At 42.2% G+C, this 20,503-nt stretch overlaps 1 protein-coding gene across 1 annotated transcript in view; it reads left to right on the top strand.

Annotated features, from left to right (window-relative positions):
• Positions 1-20,503, top strand: part of RDX (radixin) — a 107,560-nt gene that overhangs the window by 15,987 nt on the left and 71,070 nt on the right. The window contains exon 2 of the mRNA XM_040426260.1: positions 19,609-19,663. Within this exon, the coding sequence (XP_040282194.1) occupies positions 19,652-19,663 (12 nt within the window). The 5' untranslated portion in view covers positions 19,609-19,651. The remainder of the gene's footprint in view (positions 1-19,608; positions 19,664-20,503) is intronic.

Here is a 20,503-nt window from a genome sequence, read left to right as displayed (position 1 = left end):
CCATGTGTGGTCTGACTAGTGATGTGTAAAGTGGTAGGACTATGTTCTTATCACGGGCATCTTTACTGTTTCCTGACAGACTTGTTTAGGTTAGACAATTCCTTTCTTCCTAACGTTGTTACTAATTTTCACAGGCAGGAGGAAATTACAGTTCCCTCTTTCTGTTCTAATCCAAAATCGGAAGGGGAAGTTTAATTTCACAAGCTAGATGTGCGGAGAGCCATCCTGGCTTTTTTAGAGGCCACAAAACCCTTCAGGAAGTCAAACTAATTGTTTGTGCAGTTCCTAGGGACTTATAAGGGTCATAAAGCCACAAAAAAATTCCTTGTCCAGATGGATAAAAATGGCTATATCTGAGTCCTATAATACCTTGGGTGTGACCCCCACCAAAAAACCTAAAGGTCCATTCCACAAGATCAGTATCAACATCCTGGGCGGAAAAAGCAAATGCTTCCATAGAACAAATTTGTAGGGCAGCAGCATGGTCAAGCCCTCATACATTTACCAAAAATTACCTGTTTCGGAAGGAAAGTTTTACAGGCCATAGTCCCTCCCTAAGCAAGAAGTAATCTGTTAGATCTCATGGTATGCCGTCATGGAGGATGAAAGGGAAAAAACATATTACAGGTCATTTCCTTTTCATGAATCCTCCATGACGGCATGGGATTCCCCCCCCCCCCCCCCCCCCCCCCCAAAAAATATAAACAAAAAAAACAACTAATATTTGTATATATAGGTGTTGGATAAATGTTGGTGTGAGTGGAAAAAAAAGGGGAAAACTCTCTAGGCTGTCGGTTCAGAAAGACACTGAGAAGGAGCTGGAGGGGGTCAAATTTATTCTTCCTGTCCCTACCTGTTTGGTGGCGGGTCATCTCTCATGTTATGCAGTCATGGAGGATTCATGAAAAGGAAATTACCGGTAAGGCTACTTTCACACTTGCAGCAGAGTGATCCGGCAAGCAGTTCTGTTGTCGGAACTGCCTGCAGGATCAGGCAATCTGCATGCAAATGGCCAGCTTTTGTAGACTGATCCGGATCTGTCTCACAAATGCATTGCAAGAACAGATCCGTCTCTCCGTTTGTCATGCGCAGACCGGAAGGACGGATCCGACATCCCGGTATTTTTAATACATTTCAATGTAAATTAATCCTGGACCTGGCATTCTGGCAACTTATCTGGAATTTTGGACGGAGAGAATACCGCAGCATGCTGTGGTATTTCCTCCGTCCAAAACGCCGTTCAGTGACTGAACTGAAGACACCCTGAACGAATTTCTCTCTATTCAGAATGCATGGGGATCAAACTAATCAGTTCTTTTTCGGTATTGAGCCCCTAGGATGGCACTCGGAAAAGAAAAACGCAAGTGTGAAAGTTCCCTAAGTAATATGGTTTTCTTGCAATAAAATGTTGCTTTAGCCACAAATTTTTCATTTTCACAAGGGGTAACAGGAGAAAAAGCATCCCATAATTTGTTACTCCTTTTCTCCTGAATACGGCAACACCCCATATGTGGTGGTAAACTGCTGTGGGGGCTCATGCAGGACTCAGAACGGAAGGAGTGCCATATGGCTTTTGCAGCACAGATTTTGATGGATTAGTTTACGGATGCCATTGGTTTTCATTTTTTTTGTGATTATCTTATGTGGGGGCTCATTTTTTGCGGGATGAGGTGATGTTTTCATTGGTACCATTTTAGGGTACATGAGACTTTTTGATCGCTTGGTGTTACACTTTTTGTGAGGCAAGGAAAAAAAATGGCTGTTTTGGCATGGTTTAAAAAAAAAAAATGTTTAAAGCATTCACCTGAGGTGCCATCTAATGTGATATTTTTATAGAGCAGGTTGTTAAAGAGGCAGTGATACCCAATGTGTCTATTTTATTTATTTATTTTTACGGCGTGGATCATGTGATATTTTTATAGAGCCGGTCGATAGACGCAGTGATACCTAATGTCTACTTTTCTATTTTTCCCTTTTAACAACTTTTTTTTTTGTAAAACTCTCTATTTTTTTTTATTACTTTTTTTTTTTTTGCATAATTTTTTGTCCCACTCGATCTTCAACTTTTGGGGGTTTGATCCCCTGTACAATGCATTACAATACTTCTGTATTGTAATGCATTGGCTGTAAGTGTATTACACACTGTAATACAGGGGTCTGGATCTCGCAGGCTCTCATGGAAGGCAGCCACGATGCCTAAAGAACGCATCGGGCTGCCTTCCAAGCCATCAGGTACCCGTCACAGCAGCGCGGGGACCCGATGACAGCTCCCTCCCCATACATCGCATGTGCCGCGGTCAGCACTGACCGCAGCATCTCTAGGGTTAATGCGTCAGCATCAGTGTTTTCACCGAGCATCTCTAGGGTTAATGCGTCAGCATCAGTGTTTTCACCGATGCTGGCTCATCAGTCACAGCCGGACCACTGTAGCTAATTGGGCGGGTGGAGCTCCTGCTTAATGTCAGGCCGCATGTCGCTGGATAAGTCTAGCCTTAGGCCTCATTCACATGTGTCCGTGACGACGCAATTCGTTCTTTATCTGAGACACTGTCCGTGTTTGATCCGTGCTTCTGTGATCTTCAGTTGCTAACAACAATCTGTGAAAACCGCAGACTGAACTTGGGTGGCCTACGTGTCATCTCTGTGGTTTTCATGGACCCGTAGACTTTAATGTGCGTGAGGCATCTGAAATCATGAACAAAATGGGGTGCGCTTCTTTGGTGTCACCACTGACCCATGGTCCATGGAAAACCACTGGATGTGTGAATACACACACTAAAGTCAATGGTTACATGTGCAGAGACCATGAACAGCACACATCCTTAAAGAGGACCTTTCACCGATTCTTACCCTATGAACTAAGTATACAGACATGTAGAGCGGCGCCCGGGGATCTCTCTGCACTTACTATTATCCCCGGGCGCCGCTCCGTTCTCCTGCTATGCCCTCCGGTATCTCCGTTCCCTAAGTTATGGTAGGCGGAGTCTGCCCTAGCGCTGGCCAATCGCATTGCAGAGCTCACAGCCTGGGAGAAAATAACCTCCCAGGCTGTGAGCTCTGCGCTACGATTGGCCAGCGCTAGGGCAGACTCCGCCTACCATAACTTAGGGACTGGTATCTCCGCCTACTATAACTTAGTGAGCGGAGATACCGGAGGGCATAGCAGGAGAACGGAGCGGCGCCCGGGGATAATAGTAAGTGCAGTGAGATCCCCGGGCGCCGCTCTCTATGTCTGTATAGTTAGTTCATAGGGTAAGAATCGGTGAAAGGTCCTCTTTAACGCTGACATCTGACCCTGGCTTAGGCTAGGTCTACACGACGACATTTGTCGCGCGACATTAAGTCACGCAACAGATGGGGCACAACTACACTGCAACATTTTGTTGCACCCTGCACGACAATTTTTATAATGGCAGTCTATGGTGTCACACTGCAACATGCGACATACTGCGGCGCGACAGTCGCAGAAAAATACATCTCGAATGGATTTTCTGTGACAGTTGCGTCGCAGTCGCAGCATGTTGCAGTGCGACACCATAGACTGCCATTAAAAAAAATTGTCGCGCGACAAATGTCGTCATGTAGACCTAGCCTTATAGAGGTATTCTTCTGGACAAAAATTGCTATGTGGCAGTACACACAGTTTGTACAGATCAGTAATACATGGATGGAAAAACACATAAGAATTGTCTAATATTATACACTTTGCTGGTACTATATTACTCTGCAATTTTTCCACGCGAAAATCAGCCTGAAAAAAAAGTGTGTAATCTGCAGGTAGTCTTAAAGGCTACAGGTGAAACTCGCAAAATTAGAATATCGTGCAAAAGTTCATTTATGTCAGTAATGCAACCTAAAATTTGAATATTGTAAAAAGGTTTTAATATTCTAGGCTCAAAGTGTCACACTCTAGTCAGCTAATTAATCCATACCACCTGAGTAAAGGGTACCTCAAAATTGAGACTTTGGTGTTTTATAAGGTGTAAGCCATAATCATCCAAATTATAACTAATAAAGGCTTGAAATATCTCGCTTTGCATGTAGTCTGTCTCATGTTAGTTTCACCTTTTAAGTTGCATTACTGAAATATACTTTACACAATATTCTAATTTTTCGAGTTTCACCTGTTTGTACACCTTTGGAGGTGATTTTTATTTACAATTGCATTTTACTCATTTTTGGCTAAAAAATCATTTTCAATTGGCCTTTATTAAAAATATTGAGCTGTTCTGTCACAAAGGGTTAACAGTTTTTCTAACTGAAACCTTATCTCTAAACTACTACACTTATTTAACCATATTCTTATCAGTAAGATTGAGCTTTAATGAGCGATTATAAGGTCAGAGATAAGGAGTCTGTCTGCTCTCCAAATGACGGAAAAGCTACTAGAGCATCACAGCTCTGTACAGAAAAAAGGACTCCATATTTTTAATAAAGACCAATTGAAAAAAAAGATTTTTAGCTCAAAATGAGTACAATGCAATAATAAAGAAAATTGCCCCCAAAGGTGTGCATTTTACTGTAGTTTGCAGACATGCACTGAAAACCTCTAACAAATCTGCCATGTGTAAACCCGCCTCATAAGGGTACCTGCGCAGCGGTGCGGGTGAACACACAGAAGATCCATGCATTTCTGCACCAAAAACTGAATTTGCAGTTTTTGGTGCGGTTTTGATCTCGCCCTTCATCTAAAACAGCGGACATAATCCACACAGCAGGTCAGTTTCTGTGTAGAAAAAAAATCTGCAAAGTGTACCTGAGACTTATCTATTCTCATACACTTTGCTGGTTTTTCCACACAGGAATCTGCGCTGGAAAGCCCCTACTCTACTCTCATAGGCTATGTTCACACGTCACAGATCTATTCCATATCTCCGATATCTGCCAAAATCCATTCACTTTCTATAGGAAACGGATGTAATGTGTGGGATAGATTTACAGTTCGAGAGATTTCTGCAGCAAATCTACCACATGTGAGCGTACCCAGCGGGTCAATTTATAGGAGACCGTTTTTCCAAAATCTTAGAATAAAATGTGACAAAACCACAAAAGAGAGAATCTACGTCATGACGGGATCAGGCGCCACGGAGATGCAGTGGCTCTTTAATGAAGATTAGCCGCAGCTTCTTTTTAATGAGTTAAGAAGTGTTTTTTGTTTTTTTTGTGTTTTTCTACAATGCAGTTTACAAATGCGCCGGACTTGTCTCTGTGCTTCCTACGTCATGGTGAGAGGTTGGCCATTTCTACGCTGTGTTACTGTGTCGTTAGCCAGGTGTCTGGTGTTGGGCACAGATGTGGGTATCTCTGGCATGTTGTACCCACACACGGTAATGAGTGCACCATGAACATAAACACCAGGGCCTTGTGTAGCGGCAGCATTCAGCTCCTCATTGTCTGCCTGCCCCACGGGGAACAGATCTGATTGAATGTGGAGTGAATGGAGCATATGTTTGTGATTTACAAGGCATTTTGTTTAATGGGGGAGTTTTAATGACTTGTGTTTCGTGGAATTAGAAAGTCATCGCATGGATATTAACGGAAAATAATTGGTCGCGTACAATAAAGTGCATGTAAATGTTTCCAAAGCTCGAAACTTGCAAGACCTCTCCAAGATTTCCTTAAAAGTGGGTCCCCCACCATTTACACTGGATTCAGGGTTGGCCCACTTTGATGCTGCCGTTCTTGCATAGACCTCTGAGCGCTGAACAGTCTGTTCTGCAGCTTTGATGTGACTACGACGAGTCACCGACCATGAAGAAGAGCTATGTTATGTCTATGGTCAAGGCTGGGGTGCTACCATTTTATAAAACTGAGGCCTTATCGCTAGGATCATCACTATATGGTCGTTGGGGGTCTGACTTCTGGATCCTGAGAATAAAGGGGACTCTTAGTGCTGGTTTAGGCCTTATTCACACATCCGTGATTAGATGGCAGTGGTTCATCCGTGAAGAATCTGTGTTTAGTTTTGCTCTCGGTGTATAATCTGTGATCCACGGACACTGCTAGGCTGAAAACTTACTTTTCAGAGCATCTTCTATAAATGGTCTGTGAAACACGGATGGCTTCTGTGTTGGGTCTTTGGATCCGTAAATGCAGATAAAATAGGGTATCTTTCTGAGCTAAAACCTCAAACCCATGGTCCGTACTAAAACACAGATGTGTAAATACACATATTAAAATGAATAGGTACGTGTGCTGTACGTGGAGACCACCGACGTGTGACTAACGCCTTCGGCCGCCTACCCTTCTAAGTTTTCCCCACACAGCAGCTTTTCCGGCCACCCACCTGTGCAGGAAACTGCACCCGACTCCGCTTAAATGGGCCACAATGCAGTTCCAGAAACAGAGCAGACGGCGCCTCTGAGCAGGGTGACGGCCGGGGCCGCTCTGGGGGCGTTTTGTATACCCTGTGCACTGCAGGGTTTGGGATTTTATAAAAAAAAAACAAACTATGAAATTCATCAGTTTTTCCAAAATCTTGGAATAAAATGTGACAAAACCACAAAAGAAACAATCTACGTCATGACTGGATCAGGCGCCACGGAGATGCAGTGGCTCTTTAATGAAGAAAGAAAATGGATGCACAGGCGCGTGTGTCCTTTTTTTAATGGGCTTTTTTCCCCCACTGTTGTGTGCACGTAGCCCTATTCACACACACCAGTAAATCAGACGTGTGCAGTTCATGTTCTGCAGACATCACATGGGTCCATTGATTCTTGTATGGTTATGCACACCCCATGGAAGCATGCGCTACTGTTCTGTGTTGCAGACCAGACATGCACATTGAAGTCTATGGGTCTGTGAAAAGTGGTTGGCTCACCAGTAAATATTATATATTTTTTCCCCCCAAATCAAGAAAAATTGACAATATTTACCATTTATCAGTCGTCACAGCAAATGATCCTATAAAGCATGGTGCCCCCTGGTGTTCAGTGTGCATCATTGTGCACGTCCACTTACAAGAGTGCTGGAGGACAAGCATGCAGAGTTATTCTCCCCGCTGCTGGATCTTCATTCCTGTTCCTCTCTAGTAAGGCCTCATTCACACGACCATATTATTATTTTTGTCTGTGTCCCATTCAAGGGGATAGGATGTAGTCGCCCCATTGAAGTGAATGAGACGAAGGAGCTGTAATTACACTGCTTGCCGCTGCAATATCGACAGCGAGCAGATAAACGGAGAACACTGCGCCGGCTTTATACAGCCCATCGGTTGGGGTGGCGGAACCCCGCCGATCTGATATTAATGACCTATCCTGAGGATCGGTCATCCATATAAGAAATGCAGTGTGCCCTTAAAAATAACTACTTTGATAAGCCCTAATTAGGCTATATGAATGAAAAAAGTTATGCATCTTAAAAGTCGGGGAGGAAAAGAATATAAATTGTCCCGGTCTTTGAGGGGTTAACAGCCCTTGACTCCTGGATTAACCCCTTTTAGAGCTGCCCTAGTCCACCTCATACATGTAGCGAACATGGTGGTCACCTAGACAGGAAGTAATATCTGTCTCCGCAGAACGCACTCTATTACGGGAAGGTGTGTAACACTAGGCCCCTACCTCCGTCCTGCGCTGCCATAGGGTGACGGTGGTGCAGAGCAGATTTCGGTGTCTCGTCATTTATATTTCAGCATGTGGTTTTTACCAGCTGAATGGAGTGCAGGAGCCGTCACTGTTTCTTCCTGCACAGAAAACTGATGAATCTTTGAAGCAGTAGCTGTCGTGTGTGGCCGGGGCCCTGGCGGGCGATGAAGCGGGATGAGCAGGATGTATATCCTGTATGCCGAGCTCTGAGCAGCTGCCAACCGCTCCCTCTGGGCTGATGTATAATAAGTGTCCCTGGTGGCAAAGTTATATTCTGGCAATACCAGTGAAGGCTGTGGTTTTCATTTCAGATGGTCTTTTAGGTCGGTCCCGGTACACGTCATGGAGTGTGTATGAGCGAGTCCACAGATGTTGGACTAAAGCGTTTGGATGTTTTATGAAGGACATTTTCCCGCTAGATTCATTTTATTGCAGCAGTCATGTGCAGTGTAACCCGTACTACTGGTGATTTATAGCTGATTGCCAGACTGCATCGGGGCATGTAGCCTGAAACAGTGGAAAGTCCAGGTGTAGCTGCACTTACTGGTAAATTGCCGGCGCTGCGGATTTTGTTGCGTTTTTTTTTCTTTCCCCGCAACGGAATAGGATGGGTATTTGTTTGTAAATTATGTTGGGAATTTCTGCGCTGGTTAAATCTCTATTGAAATGGAGACCTTGAGCTACAATAATACTCAACAGAACATTATTTGCATTCAGTTCCGTTGCTGATTTAACCCGTTCCCAACCGCGTAATAAATATATACATAGGCAGTCCGGTACCTAAAGATGGTTCCCACTTGCGGGTACCATAGCCACAGGGTGCATTTGGTTTTAAACAGATGTTGACCACTGCACCTGGGAGGTCAAAAATGCAACGGCTTCCCCTAGCGAGGATCGGGGGAGCCAGTGGATGGTGGTTGTGGCAGCCTCAGTCGTCTTGAATGAGCCGAGGCTGCTCACATGGGTCTCTATGGAGCCGCAAAGAGCACCATAGGAACAGAGTGAAATTCTCAGACTCCAATGCTGATGCCTATAAGGGAAGCAATGATTCCAATCTAATGATTGCTTGTTCGAGTTTCCTAGGGAACTATTAAATTATGTAAAAAATAAATAAATATATATTTCGACAGATATTTTTATTTATTTTTTGTTTTTTTTAAGAGACATAACCTGTAAACTTTCAGGCCGATAACTTATACCGATGTTCTGTGCATTTTCATCACATAAATTTTTATTTTATTTTTTTAAATATTTTAATAGTTTGGACTTTTCGAATTTGGCAATATGTGATATGTTTATTTATTGTTTATATATTTTATATGTAAAATTGGGAAAGAGGGTGATTTATACTTAATATTTTTTATATTTTTTTTTTACTGTGTTTTTTTTAATTTTTTTTTATTTTTTATAACTATTCCCCCCCCCCCCCCCTTAGGCCCTTTCACATGGGCGAGAATTCCACGCAGGTGCAGTGCATGAGGTGAATGCATTGCACCCGCACTGAATCCGGACCTATTCACTTCTATGGGGCTGTGCAGATGAGCGGTGATTTTCACGCATCACTTGTGCTTTGCGTGAAAACAGCAGCATGTTCTATAGGCCTCATGCACACGACAGTGTTTTTTCACTGTCAGTGATTTGGCTTCAGTGGTCCGTGTCCGATTTTGCTTCAGTTGTGTTTCCTTGTGTCTTCCTTTTTTTTTCCCCCCTGTCAGACAAAAAAAAAGGAAGGTTAATGGAAAGTGTAATTTTATTGCACCAAGGTCTTGTAGAAAAAAAACGGACACGGATGACATACAAGTTGTGCATCCGTTTTTTTTGACGGACCCATTGACTTGAATGGATCCGTCCTCCGTTTTCCACTGACAAGAATAGGACAGGTTATATTTTTTGGACTGACTGGGATCACGGACATTAAAGTCTATTCACTGCATTATTTTCCCTTACAACATGGTTATAATGGAAAATAATAGCATTCTTAATACAGAATGTGAAGTATAATGTTGCTTGAGGGGTTAAAAAATCTAAAAAAATAACTCTCCTCATCCACTTGATCGCACAGCCGGCATAGTCTTCTTAGCCGGCATCTTACCTTTCAGATGCCGTGGTCAAATGTGACCACAGTATTTGCGCAGACCGGAAGTGCGCGACTTATGGTTCCGGTCTGTGCGTTCCCTGGCTGATATCGGGGAACCTGTTATTTTGAGCTAATTGACCGAAGCCTCAAGCAGGCTTCAGAGTCAATAAGATGTATATACCAATACAGGCCACTAGGTGGCAGCATTGTATTGATATAGTGCAAATAAAGTCTTCAATGATGGCTATTTAGCCATCACTGAATACTATGGGCAATCAAACGATTGCCAGTTATTGTCACCCAAGGTGACTTAAAAAAAAGTTTCAAAAAAAGTTATCTTTTTTTATATTTGTAAAAAAAAAAAAGTAAGTTCAAATCACCCCCTTTTCCTTAAAATGAATATACTTAACCAATAAAAAAAATAAACATCATGGTCATCGTCACGTGTGAAAATGCCCATACTATTAAAATAGAACTGTTAATGGCATACAGCAAATGGCGTATGAAAGTACAACTTGTCCCGCAAAAAATGAGCCCTCATAAGGGAAAAATAAGTTAGGACTATGGGAAGGCGGTGAGGTAAAAACGAAAACGCTAAAATGGAAAATCCCAGGGTCCTTAAAGGGAACCCGCATCACCATTAAACCAGCTGACAAGGGTGGGGCGGTGGTAGTCATGGATACTGCGATGTATGTCTGTGAAATAAATAGACAACTACAAGACTTTGAAGTCTATATGCAATTACCTGGGGATCCCAAGTGGGACATTATGCGAGACATCGGCGTGATATTAGGTGAAGCACTACAAAACTCAATCATTGATGATGGGTTGTGTCAATATCTTACGGTGCCTCACCCTGTCACCCCGATGTTATACGTACTCCCCAAAATACATAAGAGGTTAAATGACCCACCGGGCCGACCGATCGTTTCCGGTAGGGACTCTGTTTTCAATCCATTGTCCATCTTTCTCGACAGATTATTGCAGATCCGGGTGACCTCCGCCCCATCCTATGTCAAGGACACTTTTTATCCAAGCTACATGAGTTACAACTGCCTGCCCAATTTTTATTGGTCAGCTTTGATGTCGTGTCCTTGTACACATCCATTGATCATACATATGGTCTTGGTGTCGTCGATGTGGCCCTGGCCGACATGGGACTCTCCCCTGGGGTGTGCCAGTTTGTCCTCCGCCTCTTGGAGGTGGTCCTGAGGAGGAGTTATTTCCTCTTCGGGGACACCTATCAGCAACAGCGGGGTGTGGCCATGGGGTCCAATGTGGCCCCAACTTACGCTAACATCTTCATGGCCGAGGTGGAGGACAGGCTGGTGTATCATTCCCCATTTTACGGGAGGGTCCTATGTTGGTGGCGCTACTGATCTGGACTCGTACAACGAATGAGTTGGATGAGTTCCACTCACATTTGAATGCGGGTGTACCAGGATTACAATTCAGTTACATCTTCAACTAGTGAGTTGCAGTTATTGGATGTACGGGTTTATGTGATGGAGGGTCAAATTGCTACGGACCTCTATCAGAAACCCACTGACAGAAATACCCTTCTTATGCATGATGGCTATCGCCCACGTAAAATGCTTGACTCCATTCCTTGGAGTCAACTATTAAGGGTCAGAAGAATTGTCTCTGACCATGTGTACACAGAGAGTGGATGCCATGTGTAAACGTTTTGTTGAACGTGGCTACCCGAAGACCTTACTTAATAGGACTAAACACAAAGTGAAGTTGATTGATAGAGACTCTGCACTTCAGAAATATAGAGCTGAGGACATGGGTTGTTAGATGGCCGCTAGCACATCCGCAATATCCAGTCCCCATAGCTCTGTGTGCTTTTATTGTGTATAAAAACCGATTTGATACATATGCAAATTAACTGGCAATGAGTCAGAACTTGAAAATATGACTCTTTGGTCACACAAGTAAGATATGACACTTATGTTAATTTGCATATGTATCAAATCGTTTTTTTGACACAATAAAAGCACACAGAGCTATGGGGACTGGATATTGTGGATCTGCTAGCGGCCATCTAGCAACCCATGTCCTCAGCTCTATACCCAAAATCCCGGTGACAGGTTCCCTTTAAAGGGTTAAAAGGGGGGTCTGTCTGCAGTTTTGCCTCTGTGTAGGACTGATGACAGCCCTAAGGTGAGGTGCAAACATACATGTTAGCAGGGGCGGACTGGGAGCTTAAGGTAGCCCTGGTAAAAAAAACTGACGGTGGCCCCTTGTTGTAGGCAAGTCCAACAAAAGTAGGCGCTGGGCAGCAGTGCCTTAGTGCAGCACAAAATATTACTGTCCGCACCGTAGTATTGATGGAGGGTAAAACCGTTGAATTCAGGAGGGCACCTGTGGATGCCAAGCAGGTACCTGATGGTCCTAGTATTAATGCTTACAGCATCAGATCATTAGGCACCCAGCCAGCTACGTAAGGAGGGCTCAGGTGGCCACTTGGGCATTGGCCCACTGGGAAATTTCCATGTAGTGTCTATGGCCAGTCTGCCCATCCATGTTGGCTTAAATTATTGGCAGGATTGACAAAATGAACTTTTATATTGCTCCACCCCGCTCTTACAAGTGCCCAGGAGGCGGAGCTTCACTGCATTGTGCTGTTCTACAGCCCCTCCCTTCTGCCCTGCCTGACAGCTGTGGAGGTCCCCTGTTTGGATGCTATAGCTGTCACTGAGGGGCTTATGATTGATTATCTGCCACATTTTGGCCCTAGCTCTGTCAGCAGCTGCTGACAGACTCCCTTTCACCCCTTAATGACCGGACCTGAAACTCCTTTAACCCCTTAAGGACTTATGATGTGTTTTGCAGATCTGCAAAACACACACGGATGTGTGAATGGACCCATACTTATACAGCCAATGCATTCCAATACAGAAATATTGCAATGCATTGTAAAGGATTAGACCCCCAAAAGTTCAAGTCCCAAAGTGGGACAAAAAATAAAGTGAAAAAAAAAAAGTTTAAAAAATGAAACTTAATTTTTTGGGGGAAAAACTTTAAGTAAAAATAAACAAAAACATAATTTTCCCAAAAACATAATGCATACATATTAGGTATCGACCGGCTCTATAAACATATCACATGACCTAACCCCTCAGATGAACACCGTAAAAAATAAACTGTGCTAAATAAACCATTTTTTTGTCACCTTAAATCACAAAAAGTACAACAGCAAGCGATCAAAAAGGCATTTGCCCACCAAAATAGTACCAATCTAACCATCGCCTCATCCCGCAAAAAATGAGCCCTTACCTGAGACAATCACCCAAAAAAAAAAAAGTCTCAGAATATGGAGACACTAAAACATAATAATTTATTTATTTTTGTTTCAAAAATTAAATCATTGTGTAAAACGTACATAAATAAAAAAAGTATACATATTTGGTATCGCCGCGTTCATATCGACCGGCTCTATAAAAATATCACATGAACTAACCCCTCAGATGAACACAATAAAAACTGTGCTAAACATTTTTTTTGTCACCTTGCATCACAAAAAGTGTAATGGCAAGCGATCAAAAAGTCACACGCACCCCAAAATAGTGCCAATAAAACCATCTCATCCCGCAAAAATCATACCCTACCCAAGGTAATCGCCCAAAAACTGAAAAAACTATAGCTCTCAGACTACGGAAACACTAAACATGATGATTTTTTTTTTTGCTTCAAAAAAGAAATCCTTGTGTAAAACTTGCGTAAATAAAAAAAAAAGTATACATATTAGGTATCGCTGCGTCCGTGACAACCTGGTCTATAAAAATACCACATGATCTAACCCCTCAGATGAATGTTGTAAATAACAGAAAATAAAAACTGTGCCAAAACAGCTATTTCTTGTTATCTTGCCTCACAAAAAGTGTAATCTAGAGCAACCAAAAATCATATGTACCCTAAACTAGTACCGACAATACTGCCACCCAGTCCCGTAGTTTCTAAATTGGGGCCACTTTTTATGGGGTTTCTACTCTAGGGGTGCATCAGGGGGGCTTCAAATGGGACATGGTGTCAAAAAAAACAGTCCAGCAAAATCTGCCTTCCAAAAACCGTATGGCATTCCTTTCCTTCTGCGCCCTGCCGTGTGCCCGTAGAGTGGTTTACGACCACATATGGGGTGTTTCTGTAAACTACAGAATCAGGGCCATAAATATTGAGTTTGGTTTGGCTGTTAACCCTTGCTTTGTAACTGGAAAAAAATTATTAAAATGGAAAATCTACCAAAAAAGTGAAATCTGGATATTGTATCTCTTATTTTCCATGAATTCTTGTGGAACACCTAAAGGGTTAACGATGTTTGTAAAATCAGTTTTGAATACCTTGAGGGGTGTAGTTTATAGAATGGGGTAATTTTTGGGTGGTTTCTATTATGTAAGCCTCGCAAAGTGACTTCAGACCCAAAAAATTGGGTTTTTGAAATTTTCAGAATTTAAAGATTTGCTTCTAAACTTCTAAGCCTTGTAACATCCCCAAAAAATAAAATATCATTCCCAAAATGATCCAAACATGAAGTAGACATATGGGGAATGTAAAGTAATAACTATTTTTGGAGGTATTACTATGTATTATAGAAGTAGAGAAATAGAAACTTGGAAATTTGCAATTTTTTTTTTACAAATTTTGGGTAAATTTGGTTTTTTTTATAAATAAAAATTCATTTTTTTGACTTCATGTTACCAGTGTCATGAAGTACAATATGAGACGAAAAAACAATCTCAGAATAGCCTGGATAAGTCAGTGTTTTTAAAGTTATCAGCACTTAAGCTGACACTGGTCAGATTTGCAAAAAAGTCCTTAAGGGGTTAAGGGGCTCTGTCACTAGGATCAACCCTATTTAAACCAGGCATATAGCCTGGTAGGGTTGATTTAGCCAAGTTAAAGCGATACCTGTATTTTATAATTTTTTTTGTAGGTGCCGACATTGTGGAGAAATTTACACAAGTGAACCATTTGAGCACCAAGCGGCAGGCTTATATAGTTTGAGCAACGCCCTTGCTGCTCCAAACACGTCCCCCTCCCCTTAGAGTAGGAAGTGGTCATAGTGCTGTGACTTGACTGTGGATAATATCTTTTATAATGGTGTCTTTCGCTTTTGCCTTAGTCCCTTATTTGCTGCTACACCTTCTGTAGATTACAAGATAGGACCGATGTAAGGGAGCGTGATTGCAGGATCAGACTACTCGGGGGTTATTTGCAGTCTGTTACCACGGAAACACAATTGACATTTTGCAGAATTGCTTCATTTGTATAAACATTTGAGCAATACAAAAGAAATACTTGAAAAGGTGGAAATGTCTTTTAATGCCCAGGGATGGGCCTATTACCTGGCTACTAAAGACTACAGCAGTGGTGTAGTGTATACATGTAGTACGTAAGGAGGAGGGATAAACCCAGTTTGTAGCTGGTCTTATGGTGTTCGGCTGCCTTTTTGTAGATATACAGTTTGGGCTGCAGTTCGTGTCTTCTCTCTCAGGCTCTCGTTCTTGCTGATGTTTCATTACAATAAACAATAAACCATTTTATGTTGTAGTTGATTTTTTGTTTTTTGCTGCAGATCCTTCTGTCCAGGCCTGATAGCCAAAAATAAGGTTTGAATTGTTTAGAGAGAGATGCTGCCAGGTTGTAATAAGCGGCTCCCACGGCCATTTATATATAGATTTACACGTCTCTGGTCTCTCCTAGCTCTGTAAGCTTTCATAGTAATGGAGGCAAAAGGTTGTGTCTGCCACATGTTAACTGTATGGTTAAAATATTTATTTACAAAAAGGTGCTAATTTACACATTGCTTGTGCTTCATGTAGTGGAGAAGAAAATGAATCTGTTGTGTCCTGGAAACAGTCAGCAAGCTATATCTTTAAAAGCTATTTTTATTTATTTTTTATTTTTTAATGATTGCATTTTACTCACTTTGGGGTAAAAATTATTTATTAAATTGTTATTTATTAAAAATATTGATCCGTTCTGTCACAAAGAGCTAACTGTTTTTCTAGCGGTGAGAATGGTACTTTCACTTTGTGCCGGTCATCTAATAACTCGGAAGGCTACTTTCACACTAGCGTTTTTACTGGATCCGGCGGGGTTGAGTAAAAACTCTTCCATTACTGATGATACAACCATCTGCATCCATTATGAACGGATCTGGTTGTATTATCTTTAACATACCCAAGACGGATCCGTCATGAACTCTATTGAAAGACAATGGGGGACGGATCTGTTTTCTATTGTGGCAGATTGTCAGAGAAAACAGACTTGCATTGTGTGTCATGACTTTTTGCTCCGCATCCCAGGACAGAAAGCAAACCGCAGCATACTGCTCTCTGGTATGAGAACGGAATGCGTTTTGAATGGGGACAAAACAGAAGCGTTTTTTTCCTGTATTGAGACCCTGTGACAGATCTCAATACCGGAAAATAGAAACGTTTGTGTGAAAGTAGCCTTAATTTCTAAAAGGTCAAACACTTATTTAAGCCACACTGAGTAAGACTGAGTTTTAATTAGTGTTTATAAGGTCAGAGATCACAGATAAGGAGCCCGTCAGCTCCCTGCCTGTCGGAACAGAGAGAAAATACAGATCCTGGAAGTAGATAAACTCAAGACTGTGCAGGGAAAACTGCTCATCATTTTTAATTAAGACCAATTGAAAACAGATTTTTAGCTCGCAATGAGATAATAATAATCATAATCATAATAATCATCTGAAGGTGTACATATCCTTCAACTCTCATCTTCTCAATTCTGTCCAGACCACCATGATGACTTCTTTCAGCCACGTCCTATCTCTGCAGAGTTTGCCACACAGACATCTTGGGATCCTACTTTTCCATCATCCTCCCCACCTTCTAAACACCCCATCCTGCCACCTCCAGTACTATACTGTAAAAAAGCAAACAAAAAAAAACAGATGGTCCCCCTGAAAATACTAGTACCTCACAGATGGTTTCTCTTTGAATCATTATTGCCACACAATGCTATCCAAAATAATTGTGCGCGGCAAGAAGTGCTGAAACAATGTTCCCCAAAAATAATTGTGCTGTGATGATACTGTACCAGGGTGCCCACAGCAATAGTGCTCCCAAAAGTCCCATCAATGGTAATAATTCTCTCCCAGAGTGCACTTAGTAATAATGATTTCCACCTAGTGCCCATAAAAGTTGTTCCCTGTACTCCCCCAGTAGTAATAAAGCCCATCTTAAAGCTGGCAAGTAGTATTACTCATCCTATTGTGCCCCCAGTAGTAGTAGAGGCTGCCATAATGCCCCCAGTAGTAAAATGCCTGCCTATAGCCCCCCCCCCCCAGTACTAACTAATGCCTTCTATAAAAAACAATCAGACTGGCTCACAGTATTTTTGCATTTATTAAAATTAATTTATTGACCCAATACAATGTTACACATTTCCTAGTTAATTGTCAACATAACAGCATATATAGATAGGTACTTTAAATGCGGAGCTCTCGCATATATCTAAATGACAGGAGTACTCCAAATATGACCCCTGGTTTTGCTATGTGGTGTCCGTCTGCTACGTATTGAGATAAACTATCTGAACATTAGAGATATTCTATCTGTTGATTTGCCTTGATCTAAACATAAATTGTTCAGCCACTATTCCGTTAGCGGTCGCTGATAGTCTCTGCAACTAATGTTGCTTAATATTGCGGTTAGTTTCCTACCTCCTGCCACGCGGTAGTCACTCTGCTCGTGCTTCGCGGCGTCTCACGTGATCCGACCAAAGAGTGGTTTGCTGGTCGGTGATGTTATCCACCTGCGCCGATCGAAGTAGCGGAAGTTGTAGCAGAGCCGCGCCGGTATATTCGGCAAAGACGTCAATATTAACGCACCAATAGGTCAGTCCACTATAATGGTATTATACCGCTTGAGGTTATGGCTGATATTGTGCTCACCCCTTTTCAAACTGCATCCAGATGAGATGGTCAAGGCAAAAAAATCTTTAGAAGAAGATGAAAGCAGAAGCAAAAATAACGCACCACTAGCTGGGTCAGGTTCGCACTAGACTCGTTTCGGAACCGTAGTTCCTTCCTCAGTAGGCAAATGTGTAATGCTGAATGTGGACAAACTAGACACGTCCTTTATATCCCCTTATTGGGTCAATTAGAAAATATGGTCTGGATTCTGGATTTTGCAGCTGCCGGTCATTTTTATAGATTTTGTATTTTATATGTAATTTTATATATATTTTTGTATTATATATTGTTTATATCCATGATTCATTAAATTATTATATATTTATATAAGCACTTTTGGTCTAAAGAGGGATTCAGGAGAGTGCAGTCTGCTAATGACCGGCAGCTGCAAAATCCAGAATCCAGACCATATTTTCTAATTGACCCAATAAGGGGATATAAAGGACGTGTCTAGTTTGTCCACATTCAGCATTACACATTTGCCTACTGAGGAAGGAACTACGGTTCCGAAACGCGTCTAGTGCAAACTAGTGTGAACCTGACCCAGCTAGTGGTGCGTTATTTTTGCTTCTGCTTTCATCTTCTTCTAAAAAGATTTTTTTGCCTTGACCATCTCATCTGGATGCAGTTTGAAAAGGGGTGAGCACAATATCAGCCATAACCTCAAGAGGTATAATACCATTATAGTGGACTGACCTATTGGTGCATTAATATTGACGTCTTTGCTGAATATACCGGCGCGGCTCTGCTACATCAACTTCCGCTACGTCGATCGGCGCAGGTGGATAACATCACCGACCAGCAAACCACTCTTTGGTCGGATCACGTGAGACGCCGCGAAGCACGAGCAGAGTGACTACCTCGTGGCAGGAGGTAGGAAACTAACCGCAATATTAAGCAACATTAGTTGCAGAGACTATCAGCGACCGCTAACGGAATAGTGGCTGAACAATTTATGTTTAGATCAAGGCAAATCAACAGATAGTTTATCTCAATACGTAGCAGACGGACACCACATAGCAAAACCAGGGGTCATATTTGGAGTACTCCTGTCATTTAGATATATGCGAGAGCTCCGCATTTAAAGTACCTATCTATATATGCTGTTATGTTGACAATTAACTAGGAAATGTGTAACATTGTATTGGGTCAATAAATAAATTTTAATAAATGCAAAAATACTGTGAGCCAGTCTGATTGTTTTTTTTACAGATTTACTTTGTTTTCAGTTGGTAACTGAAAGACTAGGCTCCAGTAGGTTGCTGGTGCAGCTTCTCTATATTGTTATATAATGCCTTCTATAGTTCCCCAGTAGTAATAAAGCCAAGCACAATGCCCTTCAGTAGTTATAGCACACCCAGTAGTATGAGCCCCCACAGTGTGTCCCAGTAGTAAATATGCCCCCTTATAGTGTCCCCAGTAGTACTAATGCTCACCAAAGTGCCCCCTTAGTAGTAATGATATCCACCAATTCCCCCCAGTAGCAATAAAGCCACCATGGTATGAAAACCCCTGGAGTAATAATGCTGCCTGCCTATAGTTTGCCCAGTAGTTCCAATACCCCCCCCGTTCTCTAGGTATAATCGTAATAAGGGGTATTGCACCTAGCGGCACTTCTCTCTGTGCAACTGCCTTGCCCTCTGCACTTTGAGAGGACCATGCAGTGAAGAGGGCGCAGCAGTTGCGGAGAGCCGAGCCTCTAGGTGTAATGGTAACGCCCCCGTTGCTCCTAGAGGCTCATTTGCATGTAATACAACACCATATTTCTCAGCAATATATGAACATGGGACCAACACAGATGTCTTCAGCTGCCAAGTGCACATGTAACGGGTCAGCCGGTGTCATAGGTACAAAACTGCTGACAGATGCCCTTTAATATTTGGTAGATTTTCAGCACATGGGACGGTCGCACGTATGACTTGAACACATGCTGCTTGCTGTTTGTGGTTTTATTAAATGGTCTGACTTGCATGTATTAATTCAAATATTCTTTTCCACAGGAAAGGACAATCCTTTTGCTGTCTGTTAGAGCGCGCAGACAAGATGCCGAAGCCGGTGAGTCCATAACCTCTGTCTGTCCGTGATCTTACTGTGGAAATCCTGGCGGTGAAATAGCTTGTACTGATTCATGAATGGATATTAACGTTGCTCTTGCATACTGAGTTGTGACAATACAAGTCTTCACAAGAGCACGGACCTCTGACTTTGTCACCCACTGGCTATAACTTCTATCGCTAGGCAACAGCCAAACATAGATGCCGTGTGACAACCCATGTACATACAAAATAAGGGAGATTGAATTCTTATGCGTCTGATGTCACCAATGGCTTTAGAACGTTTTTAAAGTGGTTGTACACTTTGGCCAAGTTGTGTGTTTTTTTTTTTTTTTTTTTTGCAAGAGATTAACTTTAACCCCTTATTAATCAGATTTATTTTGCCCTTAAAGGGGTATTCCAAGACTTTGTTATTAATGACCTATATTCAGGATAGACCATCAGTATATGACCAGTAGGGGGGTCTAACATCCGACGTGAGCAGTTGTTCTGCAGTAGCTCTGTAATTACACCGCTCCGTCCATTGTATAGTGACTGGAATGGGAGCAGCACCTTGTAGTTACCAGCTCTCTCCACTATGCAATCAGATATTGTTGGTCTGTCCTGAGAATTGACCGCCAGCAACTAAATGCTGGAATACACCTTCAAAGGGGCACTTTTATGTTGTGAAATACTCAGAAAAGTATAAAAAGAAAACAGAATTTATACTCTCCCTCGCCAGTTTACCTCCACGGTTTCGAAGCTTACTGGGTTCGCCAAATAAGTATAGATTTTTATGTGTTTAAAGGGAGTCTGTCACCACAAATGATGCTGTTCTTGGTGCCCTGTAGTTAACATACAT

This window comes from Bufo bufo, chromosome 3 (assembly GCF_905171765.1).
Source record: "Bufo bufo chromosome 3, aBufBuf1.1, whole genome shotgun sequence".
NCBI lineage: Eukaryota > Metazoa > Chordata > Amphibia > Anura > Bufonidae > Bufo > Bufo bufo.
Note: the sequence above shows the minus strand (reverse complement) of the source record. Positions and strands in the feature narration are given on the sequence as shown.